The sequence below is a fragment of the Theobroma cacao genome, chromosome 2 (assembly GCF_053813885.1).
Source record: "Theobroma cacao isolate CCN51 chromosome 2, ASM5381388v1, whole genome shotgun sequence".
In the NCBI taxonomy this organism is placed as follows: Eukaryota; Viridiplantae; Streptophyta; class Magnoliopsida; order Malvales; family Malvaceae; genus Theobroma; species Theobroma cacao.
In genome coordinates, this window is record NC_142640.1 from 5,733,054 (window position 1) to 5,756,743 (window position 23,690).

The 23,690-nt window shown below is 36.2% G+C and overlaps 5 protein-coding genes across 12 annotated transcripts; 2 read left to right on the forward strand and 3 right to left on the reverse strand.

Annotated features, from left to right (window-relative positions):
• The first annotated feature begins 115 nt into the window (after nucleotides 1-115).
• On the forward strand, nucleotides 116-2,732 carry LOC18608033 (protein NONRESPONDING TO OXYLIPINS 2, mitochondrial-like). Of its 6 annotated transcripts, none has more exons than XR_016024639.1 (4): nucleotides 116-314; nucleotides 866-1,026; nucleotides 1,263-1,337; nucleotides 2,446-2,732. XR_016024639.1 is itself a non-coding variant. In XM_018115304.2 (4 exons), exons 1-3 carry the CDS (start codon nucleotides 160-162, stop codon nucleotides 1,283-1,285), a joined length of 297 nt encoding a protein of 98 aa, XP_017970793.1. In that variant the 5' UTR covers nucleotides 116-159; the 3' UTR covers nucleotides 1,286-1,333; nucleotides 2,446-2,732. The 6 variants fall into 6 exon arrangements, 3 of the variants coding, with proteins under 3 accessions (XP_017970793.1, XP_017970792.1, XP_017970794.1); XR_001926620.2 differs by having other exon boundaries at nucleotides 1,263-1,333; XR_001926621.2 differs by having other exon boundaries at nucleotides 866-984.
• Nucleotides 2,733-5,722: 2,990 nt separating this feature from the next.
• Nucleotides 5,723-6,975, forward strand: LOC18608035 (zinc finger protein 4-like). Its single transcript, XM_018115301.2, has one exon. It carries the CDS (start codon nucleotides 6,073-6,075, stop codon nucleotides 6,640-6,642), a length of 570 nt encoding a protein of 189 aa, XP_017970790.1. The 5' UTR covers nucleotides 5,723-6,072; the 3' UTR covers nucleotides 6,643-6,975.
• A 1,332-nt stretch (nucleotides 6,976-8,307) lies between these two features.
• On the reverse strand, nucleotides 8,308-11,087 carry LOC18608036 (TIP41-like family protein). 2 transcript variants are annotated; one of them, XM_007042504.3, is made up of 7 exons: nucleotides 10,678-11,087; nucleotides 10,464-10,554; nucleotides 10,113-10,226; nucleotides 9,936-9,995; nucleotides 9,793-9,834; nucleotides 9,413-9,541; nucleotides 8,308-8,622 (listed from the first exon to the last, which is right to left on the reverse strand). In XM_007042504.3, the coding sequence occupies exons 1-7, from the start codon at nucleotides 11,001-11,003 to the stop codon at nucleotides 8,512-8,514; spliced, it is 873 nt and encodes a 290-aa protein (XP_007042566.1). In that variant the 5' UTR covers nucleotides 11,004-11,087; the 3' UTR covers nucleotides 8,308-8,511. The 2 variants fall into 2 exon arrangements, with proteins under 2 accessions (XP_007042566.1, XP_088659761.1); XM_088803635.1 differs by lacking the exon at nucleotides 8,308-8,622 and adding an exon at nucleotides 8,686-8,936.
• A 502-nt stretch (nucleotides 11,088-11,589) lies between these two features.
• On the reverse strand, nucleotides 11,590-14,554 carry LOC18608037 (putative cyclin-A3-1). The gene is made up of 8 exons (XM_007042505.3): nucleotides 14,189-14,554; nucleotides 13,686-13,918; nucleotides 13,512-13,587; nucleotides 13,339-13,415; nucleotides 13,176-13,209; nucleotides 12,939-13,088; nucleotides 12,284-12,418; nucleotides 11,590-12,095 (listed from the first exon to the last, which is right to left on the reverse strand). Exons 1-8 carry the CDS (start codon nucleotides 14,516-14,518, stop codon nucleotides 12,024-12,026), a joined length of 1,107 nt encoding a protein of 368 aa, XP_007042567.2. The 5' UTR covers nucleotides 14,519-14,554; the 3' UTR covers nucleotides 11,590-12,023.
• Nucleotides 14,555-14,855: 301 nt separating this feature from the next.
• Nucleotides 14,856-22,194, reverse strand: HAT3.1 (Homeodomain-like protein with RING/FYVE/PHD-type zinc finger domain-containing protein). Of its 2 annotated transcripts, XM_018115956.2 has the most exons (10): nucleotides 22,045-22,194; nucleotides 20,087-20,202; nucleotides 18,601-19,917; nucleotides 17,487-17,652; nucleotides 17,246-17,369; nucleotides 17,026-17,138; nucleotides 16,397-16,945; nucleotides 15,811-16,146; nucleotides 15,560-15,649; nucleotides 14,856-15,419 (listed from the first exon to the last, which is right to left on the reverse strand). In XM_018115956.2, exons 3-10 carry the CDS (start codon nucleotides 19,902-19,904, stop codon nucleotides 15,249-15,251), a joined length of 2,853 nt encoding a protein of 950 aa, XP_017971445.1. In that variant the 5' UTR covers nucleotides 19,905-19,917; nucleotides 20,087-20,202; nucleotides 22,045-22,194; the 3' UTR covers nucleotides 14,856-15,248. The 2 variants fall into 2 exon arrangements, with proteins under 2 accessions (XP_017971445.1, XP_017971446.1); XM_018115957.2 differs by lacking the exon at nucleotides 20,087-20,202 and having other exon boundaries at nucleotides 22,045-22,183.
• Nucleotides 22,195-23,690: the final 1,496 nt, after the last annotated feature.

Below are 23,690 nucleotides of genomic sequence, written 5' to 3' on the forward strand. Positions count from 1 at the left end.
AACTGCATAAAACGGTCCAAAGGCCCATAAAGAGTCATCAAATGATTAGCCCACTAGCAAACTGAGAAAGCCCAAACACACCCCTTCACCTTAAACCCTAACCAAAAACCTTACTCATTCGGCTTGCTCTCTCCCTCTCGATCACGATTCACTGGAAAAATGGCTTGGCGCAGTGCAGGATCCCTCTCTCGCTCCGTCATGTCCGCCGCCAGGGCTCCTTTGCTCCGCACCCCTCCGCCGCTGCCCCGCCTCCGTCCCCCGACTTCCTCTGCACCCCGCCTCCAGTCCCGCCGCCCCTCCTTGGCCCCTTCCAGGTCCTTACTCTAAACACCTCTTTTGGCTCCTTATAACATAAAACAGAATAAAAGAAATGGAAAATTGCTAAATTTTCAGGAAACATTGAATTTTATTATTATGAATGTATTAGAAATGACTGTTAGTGGAGATTTATTGGCTGCGAAAATAATTCGAGATCCAAGTCCTGCCGTGTTTTTTTATTAGCATTTTATCATTTCAGTCTTTTTTTTTTTTGCAATTATTGGAAATTATTAATCCTTTATCATCTCGTTTATTGACGGGAAATAGTAAAATAAAATTTGGTCAAAAATTTGAGTCTTATTATTTTCTGTTTATTAGATGCTTCTAGTTTTTTCTGGTTTCAAGTAAGGGAAGGTAATGTTTTTCTTTTCCCAAATTTTCTTAAGATCAAAATGGGTTCTTACAATTTTTAAGGTCATATGGTTCAGTGAGACTCATACTAGAGGACCATTGTTTATGAAACAAATTCTAGTTTAACCACATTTTTCTAGTGACAAAATGATGCTGGCGTGTCTAACATCAATTCGGTGCTCTTTTGCCATTTCAGGAATTTTGGAGAATTGGGATGTGTTCAATCATTCTTGCCTCTGCATAGCATGGTGGCCACAGCCCGTCTTACTTCACACCTAACTGTTAATGTGCGGGCTTGTTGCGAGCTGTCTCATGGTACCGTCCGCCGTACTTGTCAGGATCGCTAGTAGTCTCTTTGTGAGTTTTACTATTTCTAGGATACATGAGAAAAAAAATTTTCAAAACAGAATTTTTTGAATTGTTGTTATTCACATTTTTTGAATAACTTCAAATTCGCAAAGCAGATAATTGGCATTTTATGTTTATCTCATAATTTTTGTATTAAATTTACCTAAAACAGAACATTAATCAAGTGAATTTGTTAGTTCTTTGAAATTTGGTTAATGAGAAGGAATTGGGATTGGGATTGATAGGGAGGAATGGAAAAGATGGGTGATGCACGTGGACTTTCAATCAGCTAAAGGAGAGAGAATGATTCCACATCGTAGGTCTCTTTTTTTTATTGTTATTCTTTACCTTTTATTATGAAAGTATAAGCAAAGGTAATTAGGCAGAACTTTTGTACAGAATAAGTAGATAAACTAAAGCCTTGGAGTATAAGCTCAGACAGGTTAGGTTTAACTGTGTGTGCACTTGACATGCTTTAAACTTTTTGTTTTTTGTCTAAATAAATATTTTCAGCCATCTAGCTCTTTAATATGTTAGTCATTGAGTGTTGCCGCTGCCATAGGCAATTTGACAAAAGAAAGGGTCAAAATCCTTATGTTTCCCTGTTAAATTAGTATAAAATGCTGTTAACTAAATATGATCCCGGCCACATAGGAGCACTGATCTGGATAATTCCTATCCTTGGACACTTGTTCAAAAAGTTGCTATTCTCAGACTCTAATTCCTGTTTTCTTTCTTATCAGTACTATATATTTACTATTGCACCACATTTTTTTTTTATGTTACTATAATAAAGAGAAACAGAATCTAACTCCCTTTACCCACTTAATCTTAGCTGTTCAAATAATTTATCATTTTGTAGAACACTCATGCTGGTGATTTAGTACTAAGGACCCTATTGGAAAGGTTGAAAGGTTCCTCAACTTAATGTCATGTTTATGTTGCATAATGTTACATACAGTCATTGCTATTTTGTACCACTTACCGACTTTGTGGTGAACCATAAATGTTAGATATCCGAAGTGCATTGAAATGCTTATGCCCATTGATTGCACTATGCTTCAAAATAAATTCTTCTCTAGTTAGAACAGTTTTGCTCACAATTTTTGCTTTTTGCTAAGTTGTCACAAATTTTGGGAAGTTTTGTTGTCCCTTTCTACAGTGTATGTTGGCCTCTTGACTTGAATTACTTTGCTTGCTGGTATTTTTCCCCCACTTGGGTTTCTAAGATTTGTGCTTCCTCATTTTTGGTGAAGAATATTGGCATTGACTAGCACGCTTTGCATTTAGGGAACATCAATTTGAATAATGATGAACATTCATCTGACAACCAATAAATTTAGTACGAGTTGAGGTGAACTGTAGTTAATGGCTTATCCACTGTGAATGAGAGCCTTTGGCAGATAACCTTTTGCACTTCTATTGCAGGTACTTGAAAGGGCCATGGATTAGCGCAGCTGAGTGCAACACCCAATTGAGGGAGTCAGAGATTAGTTTTGTCCTGTGGGAGTCAAGAGGTAGGTTTTCTGAGTAGAAAATCCTAATAAAAACATGTCGTCTTTTATGCTGTTGCCAGGAAGAAACCTGTAATTTTCTTATATGGTGACCCTGTAGGCACTTTAATTGCTCATTTTGACCAATTCCTTTGGATTGTGAGTAGTTTTGTGATGAATGGTGTTGATAGCTTTGACATAATTTTATTTGGTAAGTTTATACGGTGACGACTTCACATTTATCATGCACATAACAAATTCACTCTGCTTGCATGAATTAGTGCACATGATATGGAGTGTATTGTGCCTGTTAAGTTTTGAACATGGTCAGCACCAATGAGCCACATATGGTGCCTCTAATGACCACAAGCAGTTCCTGCTGTCAGTCCATATGTAGCATGGCCCACTTGACCGACATGTTTGCGGAGCAATTGAAACTCCAACTCTGAGATTTTGGTGGATTGCCTAAAACAGTTGGTCTTCTAGTGGGAGATGGCCCATGTGCATCCAGAAGACTGCCAGATGTGGTTATATAGTTGTGCGCATGCAAACCCTACAGTAAACTGCATCTCTTGGTTTTGCCTTTTTGCCACAAACTTGAGCTTCCTGTATTACTGATTTGTGTTTTTTTTCTGCCAAGATTTAAGCTTATGAATCCTAGTTTCCTAGATCATCCACATAAGAGTGCTGGTTCGCTTTTATAATCATTCAGGAATAACTCTTTTTCTTTCCCAGAAAAGAAACAGGAACAGTATTTTGATTATTTGAAACTGAAATCGTCCATCAGGATTTCATGGTGGAATGTTACTCGATCAAAAAAGGGTTTTTGAGTTCGTCTGAGTAGAGGAGAAAGTACTTTGCCCCCACATGCAAGTTGTTCGATCTCCACGTTCTGGGGCGACTATTTGTGGAGAACTGATCCTGTGGAAGGGAAGTGAATGTAAGTACTATCCTTTTTCTCAAAAGTGGTTCATCAGGGACTTTTCTCCCGACCCAATAATCAATAGTTGTTAGGGCAAAGCAAAGCAAGACATACTCTTACTTACTGGTAAGTTAAAAGATTACATAGTGGAAAATAAAGCAAAAACCAAATAAAAAGTGAAAATCGTGCTACTGGTACTGACCCATCCTTTTCTTTTCTCTTTCACCACTTGGAATGGAAAAGGGCTGGCTTCAAATTCCCACATCACAATCAGAAAGGCAGCCAGCCAGAAGTTTGGGCGGGCTATGGAGATTCTTAGGTGTAAAACAAAGTGCTTTTAGAAACCAGGTTCATAAAAGCTAAGTGAATTCCCAAAAAGTGATGAACATATCCCGCTTGACCACCTCGGCTTTGATTCATCATCGTTATCGCTCTAATCATCCCTTATCTCTCCCCCGACTCTTTGCCTTTGGCGTCAGCACCCTTGGATCTTATCCCCTTTTTCAGATCTTTCAATTATTTTGGAGAATCCATTAGATATCAATGCATACGTTGACAAAATAACATTGATTCTCCTATCAACAAGTAGTGATGATTTACCTTTGCATATAAAAGCCTTTTCTTATCAATAGAAAGGCATGTCGACAATGATTAAACGATCCCGAGGAGAATTGATAGTAGAAATGGTTCTTTTGCTAAGACAATGACTAGTAACTCCACTTCACATGAAATAATTAATTAATTCTGATGGCCTGGAGGTCAGAGCAACTTCACTGCTTCGAGATTTGTGGTTCTTCCGCAGTTTCTCTGATTAATGCACGAGGTGCAGATGTCCATTTTTCTTCTTTTTTATTAAGTGACTATCAACCAAAACTGGTTCAAGCCATGCTTTTTCCTTTTTATTTTTTATTTTTCAAAACCCATACTCTGGGAAGAACTCGTAAGCAGAACGACTACTGGGAAGTTGAAATCTAGGGTCTTTTGCTAAACGCCAAGGGCAAGTTGCAAAATGAACATGCACCTTTACTTGACTTCTTTGTCTTTGATTATCGTCCCTGAACCCCTAATCAAAGAAGATATTATGTCGAAACTAAAAAGGTGCATGTGTTTCTCTAAAGAAGAGTCGGGATCAGGAAAATCCATTTTGCTACCAAATACAAGCATCAAGTCATTCAATAGGGCAACTAGGTACATATGGTGGAAAGAAAATAGAAGTTTTCTAGTGTTTCCACCACCGCCAAAGGAAGAAAGAAATCTTATTGGGCGAGTAGAAAATATCTCTTGGTAAGTATATGCATGCAGATATATAGAAACGAAAATATATCTGTAGATGGGTGTGAGATCAGGTACGTGTAACAATAACAGAGAAAGGAGTCTATCAAGTTTTTATAACAAGAAAGGACTTGAGTACAAGTGGCTCTCAATGCACTTCTCTTGCTGTTCATATACACTGCCCACTACCTGTTTTAAAGGAAAGCCAGGAAGCCCCAACAAGAAGACACCTCCATAGATATTCTTGTCCAAGAAAAACAACATAATGAAATAGTAAAGATACCATCCTATCTTTAATTCTTGCTTTACCACCATTATTGTCCATTCTCTGGGTCCCCCATTCCTCCCCACAAATACAATAAAACCAAAAGGTGATTAAAATTCATCAAAACAAAAACCTACCATCACTCAATATCTTTCATCCAACATTAAACAAAGCTTATCAATCACTCACTTGTCCAACACAAGAACAGGAACTACATCTTTTCTAGTGGGTGCCATCTTTTTCTCATGTCATACTTGACATGCATGAAAGACATAACACCAATTATAGGAAGCAAAAAGTTATTATTACTTACAATTTTCAATCTGCGGTTTTCTTTCTTTTTTTTTGTACCAAAGATGAAACAATTGATAAATAATTGGCAAGTGAAAATTTGGTAAGTGTATACATGGTTGGTCCTTGGGGACATTGTCTTGCCAGCTCTCATATAACGAAGCAGTAAAATATTGGCTAAACTTAATGACTAAGGAAAAATATTCTGGACTGTCTGCAATAGTAATGGGAACTGCCAGCTTACCTTCGTTTTGTTCTGTACGTTTGTGGTTAAATGCTTTCCTAGTTCATACTCCGGTAATCAGCTTAGGACACAGTCACCAAACCTAGAAGTCATAGGGAAAATTAGTTTGTTTAGTGAGTGATACGACAACAGAAGGCTTGTGGGAAGCAGTGCAAATACTTGATTTGGAAGATCAAGAATTTGACCATGAATGCAACTCTCTTGTTGGTTTGTCAACCCGGAATTTCTTAAATACTCCAAAAGGAATCGTGTAAAGGCGTTCTCATTTGAGGATAGCAAAGGAGCAGAAAGATGAAAGTGGGGAATCCTAAGCTTGATAAGGGCAACAGTAAAGATGACATAAGCATTGTCCCCCTGGAAAGACCCAAAGCATCGCAGGGTGGGGTCAATGACTTGAAATGAGATGAAATAAATAAAAACAAAACAACATCAAGCCTCATACTCTCCATTTATTTCTCTTCTCTAAGGTTGATCTAACTCTTCAAACCATACCATATTTCTTTTAAGCCTTTGCATTCCTTTCAGCTTTCCTTTGACGCCCTACCTAATTGTGAATTACAGATCAGAAATGATTTTCGAAAGAGAAGAAGCGGCTGAAGCTGGAAGTATATCTACAAAACAACAAAGCGAGCTAAGAATTAATGAGGATAGCAATGAAGCAATTGAAGAGGAGAATCCAGGAGACTGGTTGAACCTCAGAGTAGGTGGGAATTCACTATCATCAACAGCTGGAGACTCTGACCCCCAATCAAGACCAGTTTCTGCCAAGGTTTTCTCATGTAACTTTTGCATGAGGAAGTTTTACAGTTCCCAAGCCTTGGGTGGCCACCAGAACGCCCACAAGAGGGAGAGAGGTGCAGCCAGGAGATACCAATCCCAGAGGATGATGTCGATGATGGGTTTGCCAATTAGATCGCTTGGAGTCCGACCCCATTCCCTAGTGCAAAAAACAAGCAGAGATGGAGCTGCAAGTGTAGCAAGATTTAATGATACTTATACAGGTTTTGGAATGGCAGCGATGCACTGTACGGTAGATGATGCAATGGATTTTATGTGGCCAGGAAGCTTCCGCTTGGATTCTCAACTGCCCAAACCACCATCAGACCCAGCCAAGCTCGACTTGAATCTTCGACTCTAATCCATCTACTCTCCTTTGTCTAAGTTTGGAAGTCCGTTTTAGTACTACCTCTTATCTTGGAAACAGTTCCTTGACTTGTTCAGCCATCAGGTACAGATACTAACTCAGTTAGAGAGTCAGAGTGCGGCTCTGCCTAACAACTAGAAGAAACGACAAGGATATCCTTTCACTGTCCATCGGTATTTAGTTAGTAGTATGTTTATTCCTTTTTCTGCTTCCAGCTTCTTCAGAGTCCAAGATCAGCCTAAGAGATTGTGGGTTCTTCTTTTTTTCTCTTGTATCAGTTGCATCTCTTGACAAGAACCATAGAATTAAAATATCCCTTTAATTTCATTTCCTCCTAATTTCTCCATGCCTAAATAAATTCTGATATTTCATACTAACTCACTGAAATATAATCAAGTTTTTTGACGTTGGCTATTTATGAATCCCAGATAATTATATATCACATACGATAAAGCATAGTACTGTTGTTCCACGCATCAAACAAAAAAACTAAGATTATACGCTAAATGAAAGTTATGGTTTGCACACCAGGGCATGCAGGGAGGTCTACACATCTAATTAATTTATCTGCAACAGCATGCAGAGAGAGGGAAACAGTACCAAGAAAGGATAACATAAACCAGTCTCTTCCTATCAAACATACATTTTTCCTTCCTATACTAACCCCATTGGTCAAAATTGTCATTTACCTTGAACAAAAATCTTATCCAGAATCTACAAACCCAAAAACCAAACAAACAACACCAATGAAATTTAACATTGACCCTATTTGATTGCAAGTCAGCAAAAGAAAAAAAAAAAAAAAAGGAGGGGTCAGGACGTGATAAACCTAGTCGGCAGAAGTTAAGCTAAAGAACCCTGTCGTGATCAGCAACTGGTCATTTCACCAATTACTTCTTTGTAGTCGTGACCAGAGTCTTAATGGCCACTTTTTCTTCTTGTTTTGGACGTCTGAGGTGCACTTTGAGATGTTGCCATAATGCCAACTCTTATCTGTTGGGGTCTTCCCAGTTCCCAAGTCTACAGCAAATTGGTAGGTCAAAATTTTAATGAGTTGCGGAAGACTGGTGGTAGCAGAGGCAGTGGCTGATTATCTCAGCGTATAAGCATGGTTTCCGCAATTGCCAATTAGTCTTTTTCAAGTGTCTTCAGCTTGGGTCTAATTAAAGCACTCTAACCCCAGTTCCTCTCAGCAAAATGAATATTGGAAAGAAAAAGGGACTCCAAAGAATAACTCCAATACCAACAAGATGAACATTAATGGTCGTCACTGTCGAATGTGGGCTAGTTTAAATTTACTCCACCCAACTTCTCCTAACCCTTTCTCTAGAATCAGTAATTTTTTCTTTTCTGCTATTGTGCACAAGCCCTGTTACCTATCGGCTGTCTTGTTCACCTTTTTCTGGTTACGACAGATCAAGCCACTAATCCATCAAGTATTAGAAAGTTTTTCAAAGACATTTCCAAGAGCTTTAAGTTCCAACATTGCATGCCGCTCTATGTTTAGCAACACATTGTAATTGCTTTCAGATTTCAACTATCAGCAATGAGCTTCTGCACTAATATTCCAATAAGGTCTCCATTTCCAAAAGCTCCTTTGCTTAATTTGTTTTCCAGTCTTCGCACTTGTTGTGGTTAATGTTGTAAGGGATGAAACTATGGCACCTTAAACCCAGATTAAATGGATAATTCTAACTCTTGTTTACACACAAACTTACATAATAAAATTTGCTTGCTAATGGTACATATGAAATGCATTGAAAAAGACTTTTTCGCTTATGGAATGCACCTGAATGGATCAAAGTTTACCATGACCAGAGCATAAAAATAATTTGAATCTGTTTCACGAAGGTAATTTACAGTCTACAAGTTACCAGGGACTCTAAGCTTTTGGGTTTGATGCATGATGACAGGAAGTCTTTGGCTGATGATGCTCGGATCACTATACGAAGCAGAATCGGTAGGATATCCATTCTGCACCATATTAGAATACGTCAACGTTATAACAGTAAGCAAGAAAAGCAGATTTTGTTCATAAGATATCTAAACAAAGTTCAATGTGCTAATTTTAGCACATTCCTTGATAGATAACATGGCAAACTGACAATCATGTATCTAAGAACTTAACATTGTCATGAGCTCTGGTTATTAGGGCTATATTGCAAAACATTGAAACCGTGAATTCAAACAGTTTCGCCAGGGTTTAAATTTCAACAGAATACCATATTAGTATTATGCAGAGAAACAAAGTTCAACTTGAGTTAAAGCTTCTGGGTATATTTTTCCACCTGCAATCACACCAAAAGGAGAAGGGAAAAATAGCTTCTTGAAATAGTATATTTTTAGAGTTCTCTAAACTCCCATGACATAGAGAAATTTATTAAATATGGCACTGGGGGCACAAATAAATTGACAAATTCTATTTTCCGGAAAGGCCTAACAAAACTCTAATTAGAATACTTAACACACTGAACTAAGATCTTATAGGGAACCCCCTTTGAGAATCTTTGCAATTTTTTTTATACTTGAGAATCTCTACTATTTTCAAAATTAGTCATTTCTGTATACTCTAACAGGTCAATTAGAACCCTTATCTTTTTGGAGAAATGAAGACAAACTATTTAAGTTGCAGCAACCAGGAGTTAAGCTTGTCACTTGAGGAAAGATAACAAGTTTCCCAGGCAACATTCACAAGTACATGTGTATGTAAGAGGTATGCACACATGCAAACAGAGAGAAAGTGAGCAAGTGATCATATACTTACAGCAGATAAAGCTTGAAATGTGCCTTCTCTCCAACATCTTTCTCGAAGAATGACAGGATTTGCACTCTCATCAAAAACACAATGCATACGGGTGTCCCTTAATCTCATTAGCACTCCATCAACCCGAAGCTGTGCAAAAAACTGAGTAAGTGGCTGAACAGGGTAATAAGTTCCAGGAAACAGAAAGTATAGGTGCACCAGCTTATATCTTCTTAAGAGTTTTTCAGGCAACCACATGAACCAAAGCTCAGATTTTCAAAACTTGTTCCAGGATAAAGGGAAATAAAGGTGAAGGGGGCAAAAAAAGAAAAGATAGGTAAAAAAATTGTCAATCGCATAGATTCGCCTAATGACGAGCATTATGGTAGTCTCCCACTTACCCAAAATCGTAAGAGAAGGAACCAAGAACTTGGCATGACTCTCTAGAAAAAGAAAATATATAATTAGTTGTCTTCCATTTAAATCACTGAACAGATTACATCCACTTTAAAACACAACTAGTCAGAGAGATTCAACACTTTACCACTTTCACAGTTAGAAGTGACACTCCATTATCAGCCAATTCATCTTCATACAAAACTACCTGCACAAAAAAAATTAATACTTCTGTAACTGCAAACACAAGAATGTCAAGAAGAGCATATGAAATACAATATGTCTTTTTCATTTGTGGCACCTAGTTATAATTGACGAAGCTCACCTCATCGTAGAATAGAATAGGTTCTTTTAATGCGAGGGCAGCCACATCAAGCTGCTCTTCGCAATCCTCCCAATGGAGGCCTGAACTCCCCCCTGAGATTTCCCCACTTTCACGCTGATTACAATTTATAATACCAACAGAAACAGCATCATCATCATCATCATCATTTATGTTAAAAATCAAATTATCTAACAAAAACAAAATTATGCCTTTGTAAAAATCCCTAATTCTCAATTCTCAAAAAAGAAAATTGTAAATTTTTGCATATTTCCATACAAAAAAGGGGACAAAACCCTAGTTCAAGAATGCTTAAAAGTAAGTGACATTTAAATAAATAAATAAAAGACAGACCTTGTCTGCATCAAGCTCAACCGTTTCACTTCCACAATAAGGAGTTGTAAACGTATAGTCATAGTCCAATATCACCTGCTGGAAGGGTTTACTGCAACATCCAAGCAATCAATTTTGCTTAACTTTTCGATATATTTTAAAAAAATAAAAATAATGAAACATAAACTCGAATGCAAATTACATAAAAAGGTTAAAAGAAGATTGGCATTTTTACCTTCTGAATTTCCATTTAGCAGCAGCGGGAACTTCAACAGGAGGCAAACCTTCCTGTTTCCAACCGGCCAGAGCATCAAATGCATTAAAATGAATTTTGGTGCCGCTGCCTACGTGCTTAAGAACCAAACAACTTTCACCGAAAATCATCTCCGGTAAGTGACAAGTTTGGAGGTTTTGTTCCCATTGTTGGAGAGCCAAGGAAGTGAGAATAGAGCGATTACGAGACTCGATCTCCCAAACGCTGATACGCAATCCGCGCCTTCCATCTGTCAAAAGCTCGGCTCCCGCCGATCTTAGGTCTTTCTCGTCTACTTCCACTTCCATCGTCGCCGATTTCACCAACTTCACGCCTTTTACCCTCTGTAAAACAACAAAGTTCTCTTCTTCGGTTTACTTTCTGCGCAGATATTCTTCCGGGTCGGATCCAATGTGGGCAACATGGCCTAATATAAATTTGAAAAGCCCAACTGCTCCAGATATTTTGAAACCCAAAGCCCAATTGATCCAGGCCTTTGAAGCCCGCTAATTTTTCTTAAAAAACTTTTACTTAAGTTAATTGAGAACAACTTTATTGTTATTCTATGTATCTATTATAAAAAATTTACAACATTACCAGGAACAAAATAATACATTTGATGTTAGAACCTCAGTTTATCAACTTGTTTTTGTTATTTAGCAAGATTTAAATATAAAAATTCCCAATTTTTCTTAAAAAAATGCAAGTAGAGTTTTTAGCAACAAAATGGATATTAAAAACCCAATGCACTAGAAAATTTGATATTTAAGAAAAACCAAAAAAAAAATTTAAGCCCTATCTGCAATTAAAGATTAGATTAAGATCTGCACTTCAAAATTAGAGTAAGCATTTATCTTTTGTAGTCATTGTATTCTTATTTTATTTTAATATCGTATTATAAATACATAAAAAATAACATGAGAGGATGCGATGTGCATTGATTCCTTAAGTTTGTTCTCTTGTACAATTTCTCATAATGGCAATCACTTGAGAAAAATAAAAGTATACCTTGTTTCAGCAGTAAATGATATACAAAATAGTGGGACTTAAACAAGAAACACCAGTCCCAGTGTATGTAGCATTATCATTTAGTATCATCCTAAGGCAATTTCATTAGCATGATTTACAAAATTAATAGAGATCCAGAACTCTCAACTTTGCCTACACAAAGAGTTGTAAGCACTGAGCAAGTAATTGAACCGCCACTCTCAACCAGCAGTTGAAAGACATACCCTCGTCCAAACTGAAGCATAAACTGTTAGATGAAACTTCTCAACAGTACAGTTCAACCTACAAAGTCAACTTCTTTAGAAGGAACTTCCCTATCATCATTCCTCAACAGCCTCAAAATACTGTCCAGGAACTTCCAAAGGCGAAGACAAAGAGGCCACGCACTTAAACTGTTTCAAAGAGGATCAAATTTCTTATCAGATTATATTGCACAAGTAGTGGTGCCATCCCTGTCTTAAACTCTGTTATTCAATGCTCCAAATCCTTGATGTAAAATAAAAAAACCTCTGGCTAGTTAGGAAGCTGAGCTCTACAACTATCTGAAAATACAGCATTAAAGTTAAAGCCAGATGGTCACCTTATGCTGCAAATACTTTTCTGTCACAGCTCTTAAATAACTTCTTGTTCGATTCAGATGTAAGCCATGGATGGCAATAACACATTCCTTCATGTCAGATGGTCTATAACCCGAGTAACATTCCAGTGCGTCGCTCTGCAGATCAGGATAAAAGAATCTCTTAGTGATTATTGTTTCTGCTTTTACAAATGGTCAGTGCAATCTCTACTGAAATTTTGCAATATGCAGCTATTTGCCTACAACCAGTCTGATCAATAAGATGAAAATCTGGGGAAGACATGGACCTCTCCCTCGAAAAGGATCCTTTAGAAACAGAGACTACCATCTCTTTTGTGTCTGGGTCTGGAGAGTGGTATTTTTATTGCCTTCTCCCACAACCATCCAAATTCATTTGTTGCCATTTGTCAGTTACTAGGTGCATGTCAACATTTATGGTAAACATCAACTTCTCCTCCTGCTGAACTTTTAATCTAATTGAAACCATAGTCACTGTAAAATACAATACCACAGGCTTTTTGGCATTTTTTGTGATAACATCTCAGCCGATCAAGTTATTTGCAGCACCAATAAATTGCCAAAAATCTTAAATAAGTCACCAACTCTCATATATGCAATGTGAGGACATTCTAGAATGAAAAATATATAGATTTCTTACCCAAGGATGTGTTTTCGGTTGGATCATGAATCTTGAAAGAAAAATAGCTGATGAGGCTACTAATGATGGTAAGAATCGTACACACCCATAATCCAGCAAACTTAGCTCGGAAAGATAGCAACTCAAAAACTCCAATTGCAAATCTTGACACTAAGGAGCTCACAAATTCAGAAGAATCAGCAAAATCTATTAGTAAGGATAAACTGTAAGCATACTGATACAAAAAGCTATGCTTACTTTGCATTTTTCCTGAGGAGCTCTCATTAAAATTCTGCACGCCCAACAAGAACATACATTAGTCTCACTAATTATCAGTAAGCAATCACATTTGCGGGAGGAAAGAGCATTGTTGATTAAAGGGAAAATACAAAAACCTAAAACATTTGGACAGCATTCTTGCCTGAGAAAATTTCTGATAGTGGGAGTACCAATTTCAAAATTCAACAATTCAAGTACATCTTTCTCCATCTCCACCACCTACAGATTTGGTAAATTTTAAGTCTGAAACACAAGAAGAAAAGCAGAGGAAGGACTAAGAGTAGAGACGGAAGAAATGATGAGATGTATATATACCTCTTCCTTGGTGTAAGAATTGTCTGTTATATAGCAAAAATCGTCAACATGCGGAGGAGTGATCTCTTCATACTTTCTGTGGCATCAATGTATAATCATGTCAATAACAAAATGTAATGAATAAATCAACCCAAGTCAAAAAAGAAAACAAGGAATCAGGGTTAACGTGTTTACGAGGCAATAAGCATGCAAGAAACACCTAGAAGTTGTAGCTTGTTGCTACTGATAGCATGAGAAGAGAGGTATCTGTCAATGTATGACACTGTAAGATAAAGGGTGTCGGAAACGAGTTTGTATTCCTCAGTCACTTCCACCAACCACTCGATCAGAATTTCCCTCATATTCACTGTAACATCGTTCTGAACCTTCTCCATGTAATTGGGCAATGGCCTTCTTTTCTCCTCAATCTGAATCAAAATCATCATTACAAAGACCAGCGATTGATCTTTATTATATTTTGCACCACAGATTTTTATAATCATATTTAAAAAAAAAAAAAAACAAGAAAACCATTTTCGAAATCAAAATTAATAAAATTAGTTAATGTTTACACAACGCATCAAATATTTTCCTTTTGTAACACATTTCTAAAGCGATTGAAAAACAGCATATTAAAATAAAGCAAAGAGAATACTTATAAAAAAAGAATATAGGAAAGCATCAGTATTTGACTTTACCTCCAAAGAGTGGAGATGTTCATATGTAGAAGATGAGAAAGTGCACTTCTTCAAATCTCGAAAGTTCTCATCAAACTCTTCGATAGGTTCTTGCCTTTTTTTCTCTTTCAATTCAGGCATTGGCTTCTTCTCGCTACTCGGGTCTCTCTCACTCTTGGATCTGCATTTTGGGTTCTGAGTCGACCCGAGATCAGTCGAGTTGGTGAGTTCACCAAGAACGACCCGTTTCTTGGTCGAGGAAGGTTGCGGAGGAAAAGAGTGATTCATGGGGGCTCGCTTTTTAGATGAGGAGCACGTTAAAGGCACACGATTCTCTTGATCAACTTCCATTAGGGTGATGATTTGAAGAATTCTTGCAGAACTCTGTAGATTTCTTGCCTCTTTTTCTAGGTGGGTTTTATTTATTTATAAGAAAAGGTGAGGGGTAGAGGGAAATGGTAAGGGTGCCGCCGTTTTCTGTATTTTGAAAATGATTTTTACCGCCTTTTACTGACCGTTTCTTGATCTGATCTGCTACTGCATTTTATGCAGCAACCACAGATACGGCGCCGTTTCACTCTTGCACCTACTTTTTACAGTATAGCACATGGCGGTTAATGATTAAGGAAATTAAATATTCTAATACAAACATTTTTTTAGCTTTTTCAAATCCTACTGGAGAAGGGTGTAATAAAAATAGACCTTATTAGTAAATTACAAAAGTACATCAATAAATGCCTTTCTAATCCTTGGATTACCGTCTCAGCATAAGCTAATAGCTTCATGGCCATGCCAACCTGGTTAATTGCGGAGGATGTCTTCTTCTTTTTTTCTTTTTCTTCTAGCTGTAGGTGCCTGGTTAAAATTTTTTCCTAGGACCATGAAAACAAAAGAAAAAAAAAATTTTGATTTTCTCAAACTAACGAAATTCTTGTCTGGAGCCTGCCTGCCTCCTATTTGCATTAACTAAAAGCTTAGCCGGGAGCTTTTGCTTCTCCTCAATATCTTTTTTTGAATCAAAATCAGTTGCCCGATCCTCCATTTCACCATTATGATTCATCTTTCTAGTTCCCGATCTTTTTCAATTTATTTTTCCACTGTTATCACCGTCCCTCACATTCCCGCTGCCAGTAACCTCTTTGTTTGGAAGAGACGAGGTGATGTCTTTCTCTGAAGCATTGTTGGCTATGGTCTCGTGACTAGATGGTGAATTGTTGAAGCTCCAGCGAGCATTGTCAAACCATTTGCTAACCTGCACAACAAAGGAAGTTGTGTTAAGAAACGAAAACTGAAGGATAAAAGCACTATATTATGTTGATTAAGACGTGCAAGAAAAAAGCGTGGTATTTGAGAAAAGTAACATTTAGTTGCTGCAAGGAGAGAAGCTAAGACCTGCTGGAAAGTCATATCTAGCTCTTTCGCCAAACTCTGTTTAGTGGCTCTGTCAGGATACTGATTTTCCTTGAAAGATTTATACAGTCTCTGTACAGCAAAATACCCACCAAATTAATCTCTACTTTTTCAAAAGAAAATACATTAGTAATCATATTCAACTCTAGTGCTTTCACAAACAAAAGCCTGATTATAGAGAAGTTTTGCTCTTGTTTCCAAGTTGTCAAAGTTGTATAAGACACCATATTTACCTGCTTCACAGCTTCTCCTAGTCTTTTGTATGTTGATGAACCCGCTTTTTTACCACTTGAACCAGATACAGAAGTGTTCCCCTGTATTTCAGCAGGTGACGAATCTGTATCTTTAAACCTTGACATCTGGCGAGTTTTTCTCCTAGGTTTATGCTCAGTCTCTTCTGGATTCTGCTTTAAACCATCAGAAACTGACACAGTCCTGCTTACAGAAACGTTTCCATTTTCTGGTGCTGATGCCACTTCTGCAGTACATTTGTTCCTTTTTCTTGGTGCAGTGATATCACTCCAATCTTCATCATCACTGGAACTAGAAGGAACATTGCCATACGTCTCCTGTATATACCCAAAAGAATGATAAACAAATCACAGAGGAAAGGACCAAAACTTTTTAAATGACTGAACTGCCGAAAGGACACCAAATAGAAAAGCCATTTTGCAGTGACTCCATCATGCAGAAAATGATCTATAATAGCAACATATCTAGGCAAGTTTTCTAAATGAAAGGGGAAAAAAAAAAGGAGAACCGGTATATATAACAGAAGAGAGAACCATCTGTACGATAATATTTTGAAATGACACTCACATCATATAATCTTTTGTAGTCCAACCTTTCGATGCTTCGTTTCTTAGAAATAGCAGAACCATCTTGTTCAGAAGCTGGTTCCATTATTGATAACAGCTCATCATTCATAGACTCCTTTTCACCAAGTTTAGGCTTTCGCCTCTTGGAATCTCTGGGAGCACTGTTAGCCATGGGGCCTTCATCTTTTTGAGATGTAATATCTTCTTCGAGCATAGCATCAAGATCCTCAGAATCAGATGAAAAATCTGAACTTGAACTTTCTGGCTTAACCACTTCGTCATGATTTGGACCATCAGGATCATAATCATCATCCTCCGAATCATCAGATGGAAGCCCCAAGTACTGGTCCACCTTCGCTGGGACTTCCAATTCCTCAGATGTAGAAGTGAACTCAGATTCCTCAGAACTTGATTCATCTCCATGGTCCTTCTCATCAGTTTCTGAACCATCAGGATTATAATCATTATCATCAGAATCATCTGAAGGTAGTCCAAAGTTAGGATCCTGATTTTGTCCAGCTGCAGCTACTGCTGCCTCAGGAAAGACTTTCTGTTCATAGAAAGGACTATGATAAGGAATTAAAAAATCCAAGTACTAACCAAAGAAAAGAAAGAAGATTTGTTATTGACCTCCCAACTATCAGTGATAGAAAAACTTGTTCCTTGAGATTCATTAACCAATTCAATACAATCAACTTTGCAATCACATCCGGGGCATAACCAACCCTCATCATCGGGGGGAACTGTACCAATAGGGGAAGAGATGACCAAAAAGGCATTAATGACAATGAAACAATTCAAAACCCACAATACCAATCAATTACTATCAGGCAGGCAATCAAGATATTACTGTCTTCTTTTAGCAAAGGTGGTTGCAAGCAATATTGATGGAATCCACGGTCACAAGCACCATCACAGAGTATGATATCATTGTTGGCAGACAGGTCCTTGGACCCACATTTTGCACAGAATATCTGCAATTAAAAGATTTCATGTCTAAGCATTTCTAATTCCAAGACACAAATTATCATCATCAATAAGAATAGCAACTACGAATATATGAACATGACTTATAACTATGATTCTCCTACATCCTCACTGTCAATTTGTCCTTCAGAATCAAATAAAGATTCTGGAAGCTTTCCTTCAGCACATAACGAATCGATATGTTGAAATAGATCTCTAATTTTCAATTTGCGTCGAAGAATTTCAGATGTAGCCCGTTGAAGTTCCTTCTCTGGCTTTAACTTTTCTAGGCTGCATGTTAGACAAACAGTCCAAAGCAACATCCAGACGTTAGCTATCCATGGGGAAATGGACAATCAGACTACTCTGGTGACAGATACACAGATGTAAAGGATCAATTCAGTTCCAAAAGGTAACAACTTCGCATTTGATCCAACATTTCAACTTTGTTCTTCTTGAAAGTGTTTCCAAAAAATCTATTCTCTGAGGTTTTACACTGAATTTATCCTTCATTCTCAACAGTCAATGCATAAAGTAAGATTAACATAGTCATAAATCTATAATATGTTATTGTGGGATCAATGTACAAGTGAATTCATTAGAAACACTATGATGGTGGAAACAGTAGATTTTACTATTAAGAATACACTTAATTTTCAAATACTTTCTTCCTATTTGATGAATGCCATCTCCGGGAAATCGCAGAGTGCATAAGGATGTTTGTAAGTCAATATCTATTTAATAAATAATAAAATAGAAAAAACGGTGGAGAAGAATTATATACTGAATCCATGAGACTGATGGTGAAAACAATAAGAGATGAAAATGACAACATGAGGAAGATGCTAGAGAGTAATGATGAAGCTTGCGCAAAACCAAAAAAGTATACAAGCCCAGACCCTTGACACTGATTCTGTTCATGATGAAGAAGATTCAATACTAGGCTTTTATATTCTTGTCATTCCAACAACTTTGGAATTGGTATTAGACATTACATTCTCAAAGCAATACATGTTGATGGTGGTAAGCAAGTAATGGACCATCAGACAGTGAAAAGTACAAGGTATGTTAAGATGATTAAACTCATATTTGCTTTGTCCTCCCTTCAACAATTATATCTAATTGGGAACATATCAGATTTAAGATCAAGACAAACATTTTGTGACAACATCATGACAATTAGATCATAAACAACATCAAGGCAAAGAGATGCAAGATAGAACAGTACAATAAACACACCTTAGTCCCTTCCAGCCTTCTGTAGAATATGCAGCAATCAGGCTCCGCTCATAGTTTATTCGATTCAATAAATACCTAAGATGTGTCCTGATTCTTGAAAATTCATCGGCAACTTCTCTATTTGCCTTCCTCCTCCTCCTCTTCCTCCTTTTTTGCTGCTCACTAGAGCCAACATCAGCCAAATTATTGCTCGACTCAGTAGCTTTAGGTTTCTCTTGCAATTTTGAGCGCAAAACTCTATCACTGCTTCTCAAAGATCTTAGCATATACTTTTTCTTTATTGTTTTTGAAGTTTTTCCATTCCTGCGTCGGCCAGAATTCTCGAGTAAATTCTTAGGCTTTGTCTCATGCTGTTCCACACCAGAATTTTGGGCCATGTCTTCACAAGGGAGCCCTGATTGTTGAGTGCTTGGATTTCCCTGAGCAAATTCTTGAGGCAATCCTAAAGGTTCAACAAGAGGACTTTTACTAGACTGAATAACATTGGTCACACCTTCAGGAGGAGAGTGTAAGTGTCCACCACAATGACTCTTGCCCATATCTTCAGGTTTCAGTTGCAAGGCTTGATTAGAAACATTAGAAGATACTGCAATAATACTTTCTTCTATACCATTAGGTAAACTTTCAGAATCAAGCTGTTGTCGTTGCTCTGGTGATTCACCAAGTTCCTTACATACATTTCCAGAACCAAAGTTAACTGTTGGCTCTGAACTAACTAGTTGAGGACATGAAAGTTTATCAGTCTTGGTGTGTTTGCTTGAATCTTCTGGCAATAGTCCTAAACTTTCAGTAATAGCATTCTCGGACAAACCTTCAGAAAATGTCCGCAAATTTTTAGCAGGAAGGTCACAAACCAAAGAACAGGCTTCTTCAAGTTCATTTTGAACAATTTCAGAACCAGGTTGATGCTTCTCTTCTGATGTTTCAGTGCGCACATATTCACAATCATACTCATGTGTCTTTCCTGATACAGTTTCTTGAGCATAAAAACTTTTATCAGTATGATTATGCCCCATCACACCTTTAGGAAGCAGTCCCGAACGTTCAGGGGAAGAATTCTTAGCCACATACTCAGGAGATCGTTCATGAACGCCAGAGCTAGATACACCAGTGGCATTTTCTGCAGATTCATTTTGTGTTGCTGCATAGCCACATTGATTTTTATTTTCTGAAAGTTCAGTAAGTAAATATTCGCTGCCAAATTCATGGGCCTGCTCTGATGTACTTTCTTCAGGGCAAAAATGGTTTCCTTTTTTACTCTTAGCTTGTGATGGAGAAACGCCCATATGTTCAACCTTGATCATATCAGTTAGAAGGCTAACAATGACACATACCAGCACCCATATTACCACAATAAGTTGGGAATATTCAATTTAACAAATAAACAAATTAATAAGTTTGACAGGACACATGGTAAAATTATTTAGTTGACAGAATCCAAAGATCCAAACATACGATTTAAAACCCAAAGTAATATACATTTCACCTTAAATTGATATCAAAAAGACCAAGTCTTAACAATCACAACAAGTAAGAATCTTTTGCGTTGCATTCCACGCACCAGCAGCAGATGGTCTACAATCTAATTTAGCTAACGAAATGCTGAGAGAGAAAGAAAGAGAGATTACAGGAATCAACAATAATTAACCAACCAAAAAGAGTAAAATATCAATTATGGACAGCTTAATGCTACGGCAGACACAAATCACTCACAAGGAAATGTAAAAAAAGAAATAACAATGAAAATAATAAAAACTCATAAGACATTAAGCTTTATTAGAAACCAAATTATTGCGAGTCTTCTACTTGGTTGGTGATAAGGTATTGATTAAAGTTCATTGGACAGCAACAAAACTTATCTTAAACTAAAGCTGGCATGGGCAGACAATTATTAGTTACATACAACCAAAACCAGTTTAACGTTAAACATTACCCATTATTTCTCCAAGCTAGACCCTAACAAAACGTGCCCAATGCAACTCTGTTTATTTATATCTTTGAACATGGAAAACACACCATAAAAAATAACTGGACTATTCATAAGGGGGGAAAAAAAAAGAAAAACCTACCATGTCTACCAATGTAATCCATAGTAATTATAGTGAGAAACTTCAAGAGATTTTCATTTATTCTCAACAACAATGATAATTCAACTCCCTAATACACCAAATTTGAGCTTGTTTCCTGAGAAAATTATGATTTTTCAAATAACTTTGGGGAAATCAAGGGAGGGGGAAGAGGAGGGGAAGGGAAGGGAAGTAATTTCATTAAATTGCAACTGCAGTACACATCCAACCAATCATGTATCACAAAACTTTTTTTCCTTTTTGAGGAAAAAAAAAAGATGCTTTAAGCATGCTGACCAAAAGCAAAAAGCGCTAATGGACCTCATCAAAGCTCCTTTTATATCAAACTATGATTTTAGTTACATAATTTTAACATAGCTATCAAATATTTTGATTTGTGTAAGATCACCAATGCCGCTAAATGTTCTTACTTCTTAATTAGGTTGATCATAATAAAGGTACAAGAAGCAACCAAAAATAGGAAGCAGAAGTAATGGCACCTCGAAAGTTTACTGGGAAACAATGTAAAGAAATCAACATAATATATACAACACCAGATGTCAAAAAGATAACCCAAGAACAAATTGGTCGGAGCAGACTCCAAAGAAAGTGACATTTAAAAAACCAGTATCTCCTAAATTTGGAGGTGCATCACTATTTTTCAATTGAAAACAGCCAAACACTGAAGTACAATTATTTCCTCAACTACGAGTCATTGCATACCCTGACTTAACTTTCCATTCATTACTCAGCATCATTCATGCAAACGAGAATATTGCATTTTCAAATGTACATCTCTTTAATTCACTATCAAAATCCTATACAAGATATTACTTTAACTAAACAGAAACCAATCTTTCCAACATTTTAAAAAAATCTTCAATATCTAGGTGTCATTTTCTAAATCAAACCCTAGATGGTAACATCATTCAGTTCCATCTAACAAAAATTGCTCATTTCCAGCTTTTAATGGTTAAGCTTACACCGTATCCGAAGCGTAATGAAACTTAATGCAATTAAAACCTAGACTGAGCACTCTAGTAACCTAAGCTAAGATTATTAGCTCCGTAAAGAAAACCTGAGAAATAAAAGATTTGAAAACTTTCGCATCCTTCTATATTTTTAACCTCGGTTTTCTCAGCAACCAAACAAAGATGGACAAAGAGAAGAAAAATAAACGAAGCAAGAAGAAAAGAAAACGAAAAGCTTAACCGAGACGGCATTTTGGATATTTTGTTTAACAAGTGAGAGCAACAGAAGCATTAGATTCGAAATGATTAGCGCTCAAACTTTCTCGGTGATTTTCTTTTCTTTTCTTTTCCTTCAACGAAAAAAAAAAAACAACCAAACAGAAAAAGTTGTTTTTTAAGGAACTGACCTTGAATCTCGTGCGTTTTGCAAATATTCAGAGAGAGAAAGGAGATTCTTGAGCAGCGATGATAGAAGAAGAAGGAACGAAGATGAAAAAAAAAAAAAAAAAGAGAAGAAAAGAAAAAAGCGGTGGGGAGAGAGAGAGTGGAGTGTCTGCGTAATAATAAAAAGGGCCTGTAATTCTGGGCCACCGTCGCCGAACGAGCGAGAGAGAGAGAGAGGGCTTGTTTAGTTTCTTTGCTATTTTGCGCTTGCAGCGTAGAATGTTCTTCTCCACTTTCTATGGGCTGGGCCGCTTCTTTGGCCTTCTTTTTTTTTTTTCGTCAAACTTAACTGTTAATCCTCTAAGCACTAAGCACTCATAATACAATTTATATTTGACCTATTAAGGGGTATAATATTTGTATGTTATCACTTAATTATAAAGCATTATTTTATAAATATATACAAATAAACGTTTAAAATTTATTCAAAATATATATTTAAATTTATGAATATTTACTTTTAAAAATGTTTAATTTTATTTATTATTGAGATAATAACATTTAGTTCATTCATAATGTATAGAAATTATATTTTAATAACATATCAAATATAAATTCATAAAAATAAAATCAATAATTTATAAAAATTAGAAAAAAAAAACTGCCAAAATATTTTTTATTAAAATTTTTATGTCAGAATTTTCATAGTTAAGGTTCAATCTCCAACAAAAACAAAATATTTTGCAACTTCAATCAAGTAACCTTAACATCTACTTACAACACGTCGTTAGGTTGTAGCGATAATATTGCATGGGTTCTCCTTTTGTCTTATTTGGGCCCGGCTATTTTAGTAGCGAACTGAAACTGTGAAAATATGTGTTATGATCAAGATTTATAATTCAAGAAAAATATTTAGCTTATGCGACAAAAAATTAAATTAGCATAATGTCATTTACAATACTTTGAAAAATATTATTTTTTAAAAATGAGTAAATCCGGTAGAAATAAATAATTATTCATGAAATGATATAAACTCTCAAGACAAAAAAGAATGCAGCAAAATAAATAAAATGAAACAAAATAATGTAAATAGCATACTTTTAATCATTTGACTAATGATGGTTGACTAACAATAGAATTAAGAGTAATTACACCCAAAAATATTCAAATTAGTACTAATAGTCATCTATATATATATATATATATATATATATATATATATATGTATATATTAGTTGAGAGCTCATTATGCTACATATATAAATATGTTTATTGGCTGTAATTTTCATTTTTGTATTCAGATTTTTAAAGTGGGATTGCCATTTATTTATTCATTTGGAATAATAATTAAAAATATTTACCAAATTCAAAAACAAAATTAAGATATTCATTTAATAGTCAAATGCAAGCAATCTAATTTGTTTGAACAAAAAAAGGATATATTTAGAATTTCACTTTATAATTTTAATTTTGAAATTTGAATCTTAATTATTTATCTAAGGTATAATGAATTGAATTCAAATTTATTTATATAAGGCAATAAGGATGGATATTTGAAAGTAAAGAAATGTAATTAATTTAGTCAAATATTTATTTTTTGAAAAAATAAAGATGTATTATATCAAATAAAATGTATGAATTAAAAAATAGATGATGTTAAATTAAATTA

Coding starts and splice junctions, on each gene's coding strand:
- HAT3.1 (XM_018115956.2), bottom strand. CDS start 19,904: ATGATCAAGGTTGAACATATGGGCGTTTCTCCATCACAAGCTAAGAGT. Junction 16,946..17,025: donor CTATCACTGATAGTTGGGAG/GTCAATAACAAA, acceptor TTCTATGAACAG/AAAGTCTTTCCTGAGGCAGC. Junction 16,147..16,396: donor ACTACAAAAGATTATATGAT/GTGAGTGTCATT, acceptor GGGTATATACAG/GAGACGTATGGCAATGTTCC.
- LOC18608037 (XM_007042505.3), bottom strand. CDS start 14,518: ATGGAAGTTGATCAAGAGAATCGTGTGCCTTTAACGTGCTCCTCATCT. Junction 13,210..13,338: donor ACTATCAGAAATTTTCTCAG/GCAAGAATGCTG, acceptor TTGGGCGTGCAG/AATTTTAATGAGAGCTCCTC. Junction 12,096..12,283: donor AAAAGTATTTGCAGCATAAG/GTGACCATCTGG, acceptor TCTTTGAAACAG/TTTAAGTGCGTGGCCTCTTT.
- LOC18608035 (XM_018115301.2), top strand. CDS start 6,073: ATGATTTTCGAAAGAGAAGAAGCGGCTGAAGCTGGAAGTATATCTACA.
- LOC18608036 (XM_007042504.3), bottom strand. CDS start 11,003: ATGGAAGTGGAAGTAGACGAGAAAGACCTAAGATCGGCGGGAGCCGAG. Junction 10,227..10,463: donor TTGAGCTTGATGCAGACAAG/GTCTGTCTTTTA, acceptor AATTGTAATCAG/CGTGAAAGTGGGGAAATCTC. Junction 8,623..9,412: donor CATTTCAAGCTTTATCTGCT/GTAAGTATATGA, acceptor AATATGGTGCAG/AATGGATATCCTACCGATTC.
- LOC18608033 (XM_018115303.2), top strand. CDS start 160: ATGGCTTGGCGCAGTGCAGGATCCCTCTCTCGCTCCGTCATGTCCGCC. Junction 315..865: donor CCCTCCTTGGCCCCTTCCAG/GTCCTTACTCTA, acceptor TTGCCATTTCAG/GAATTTTGGAGAATTGGGAT.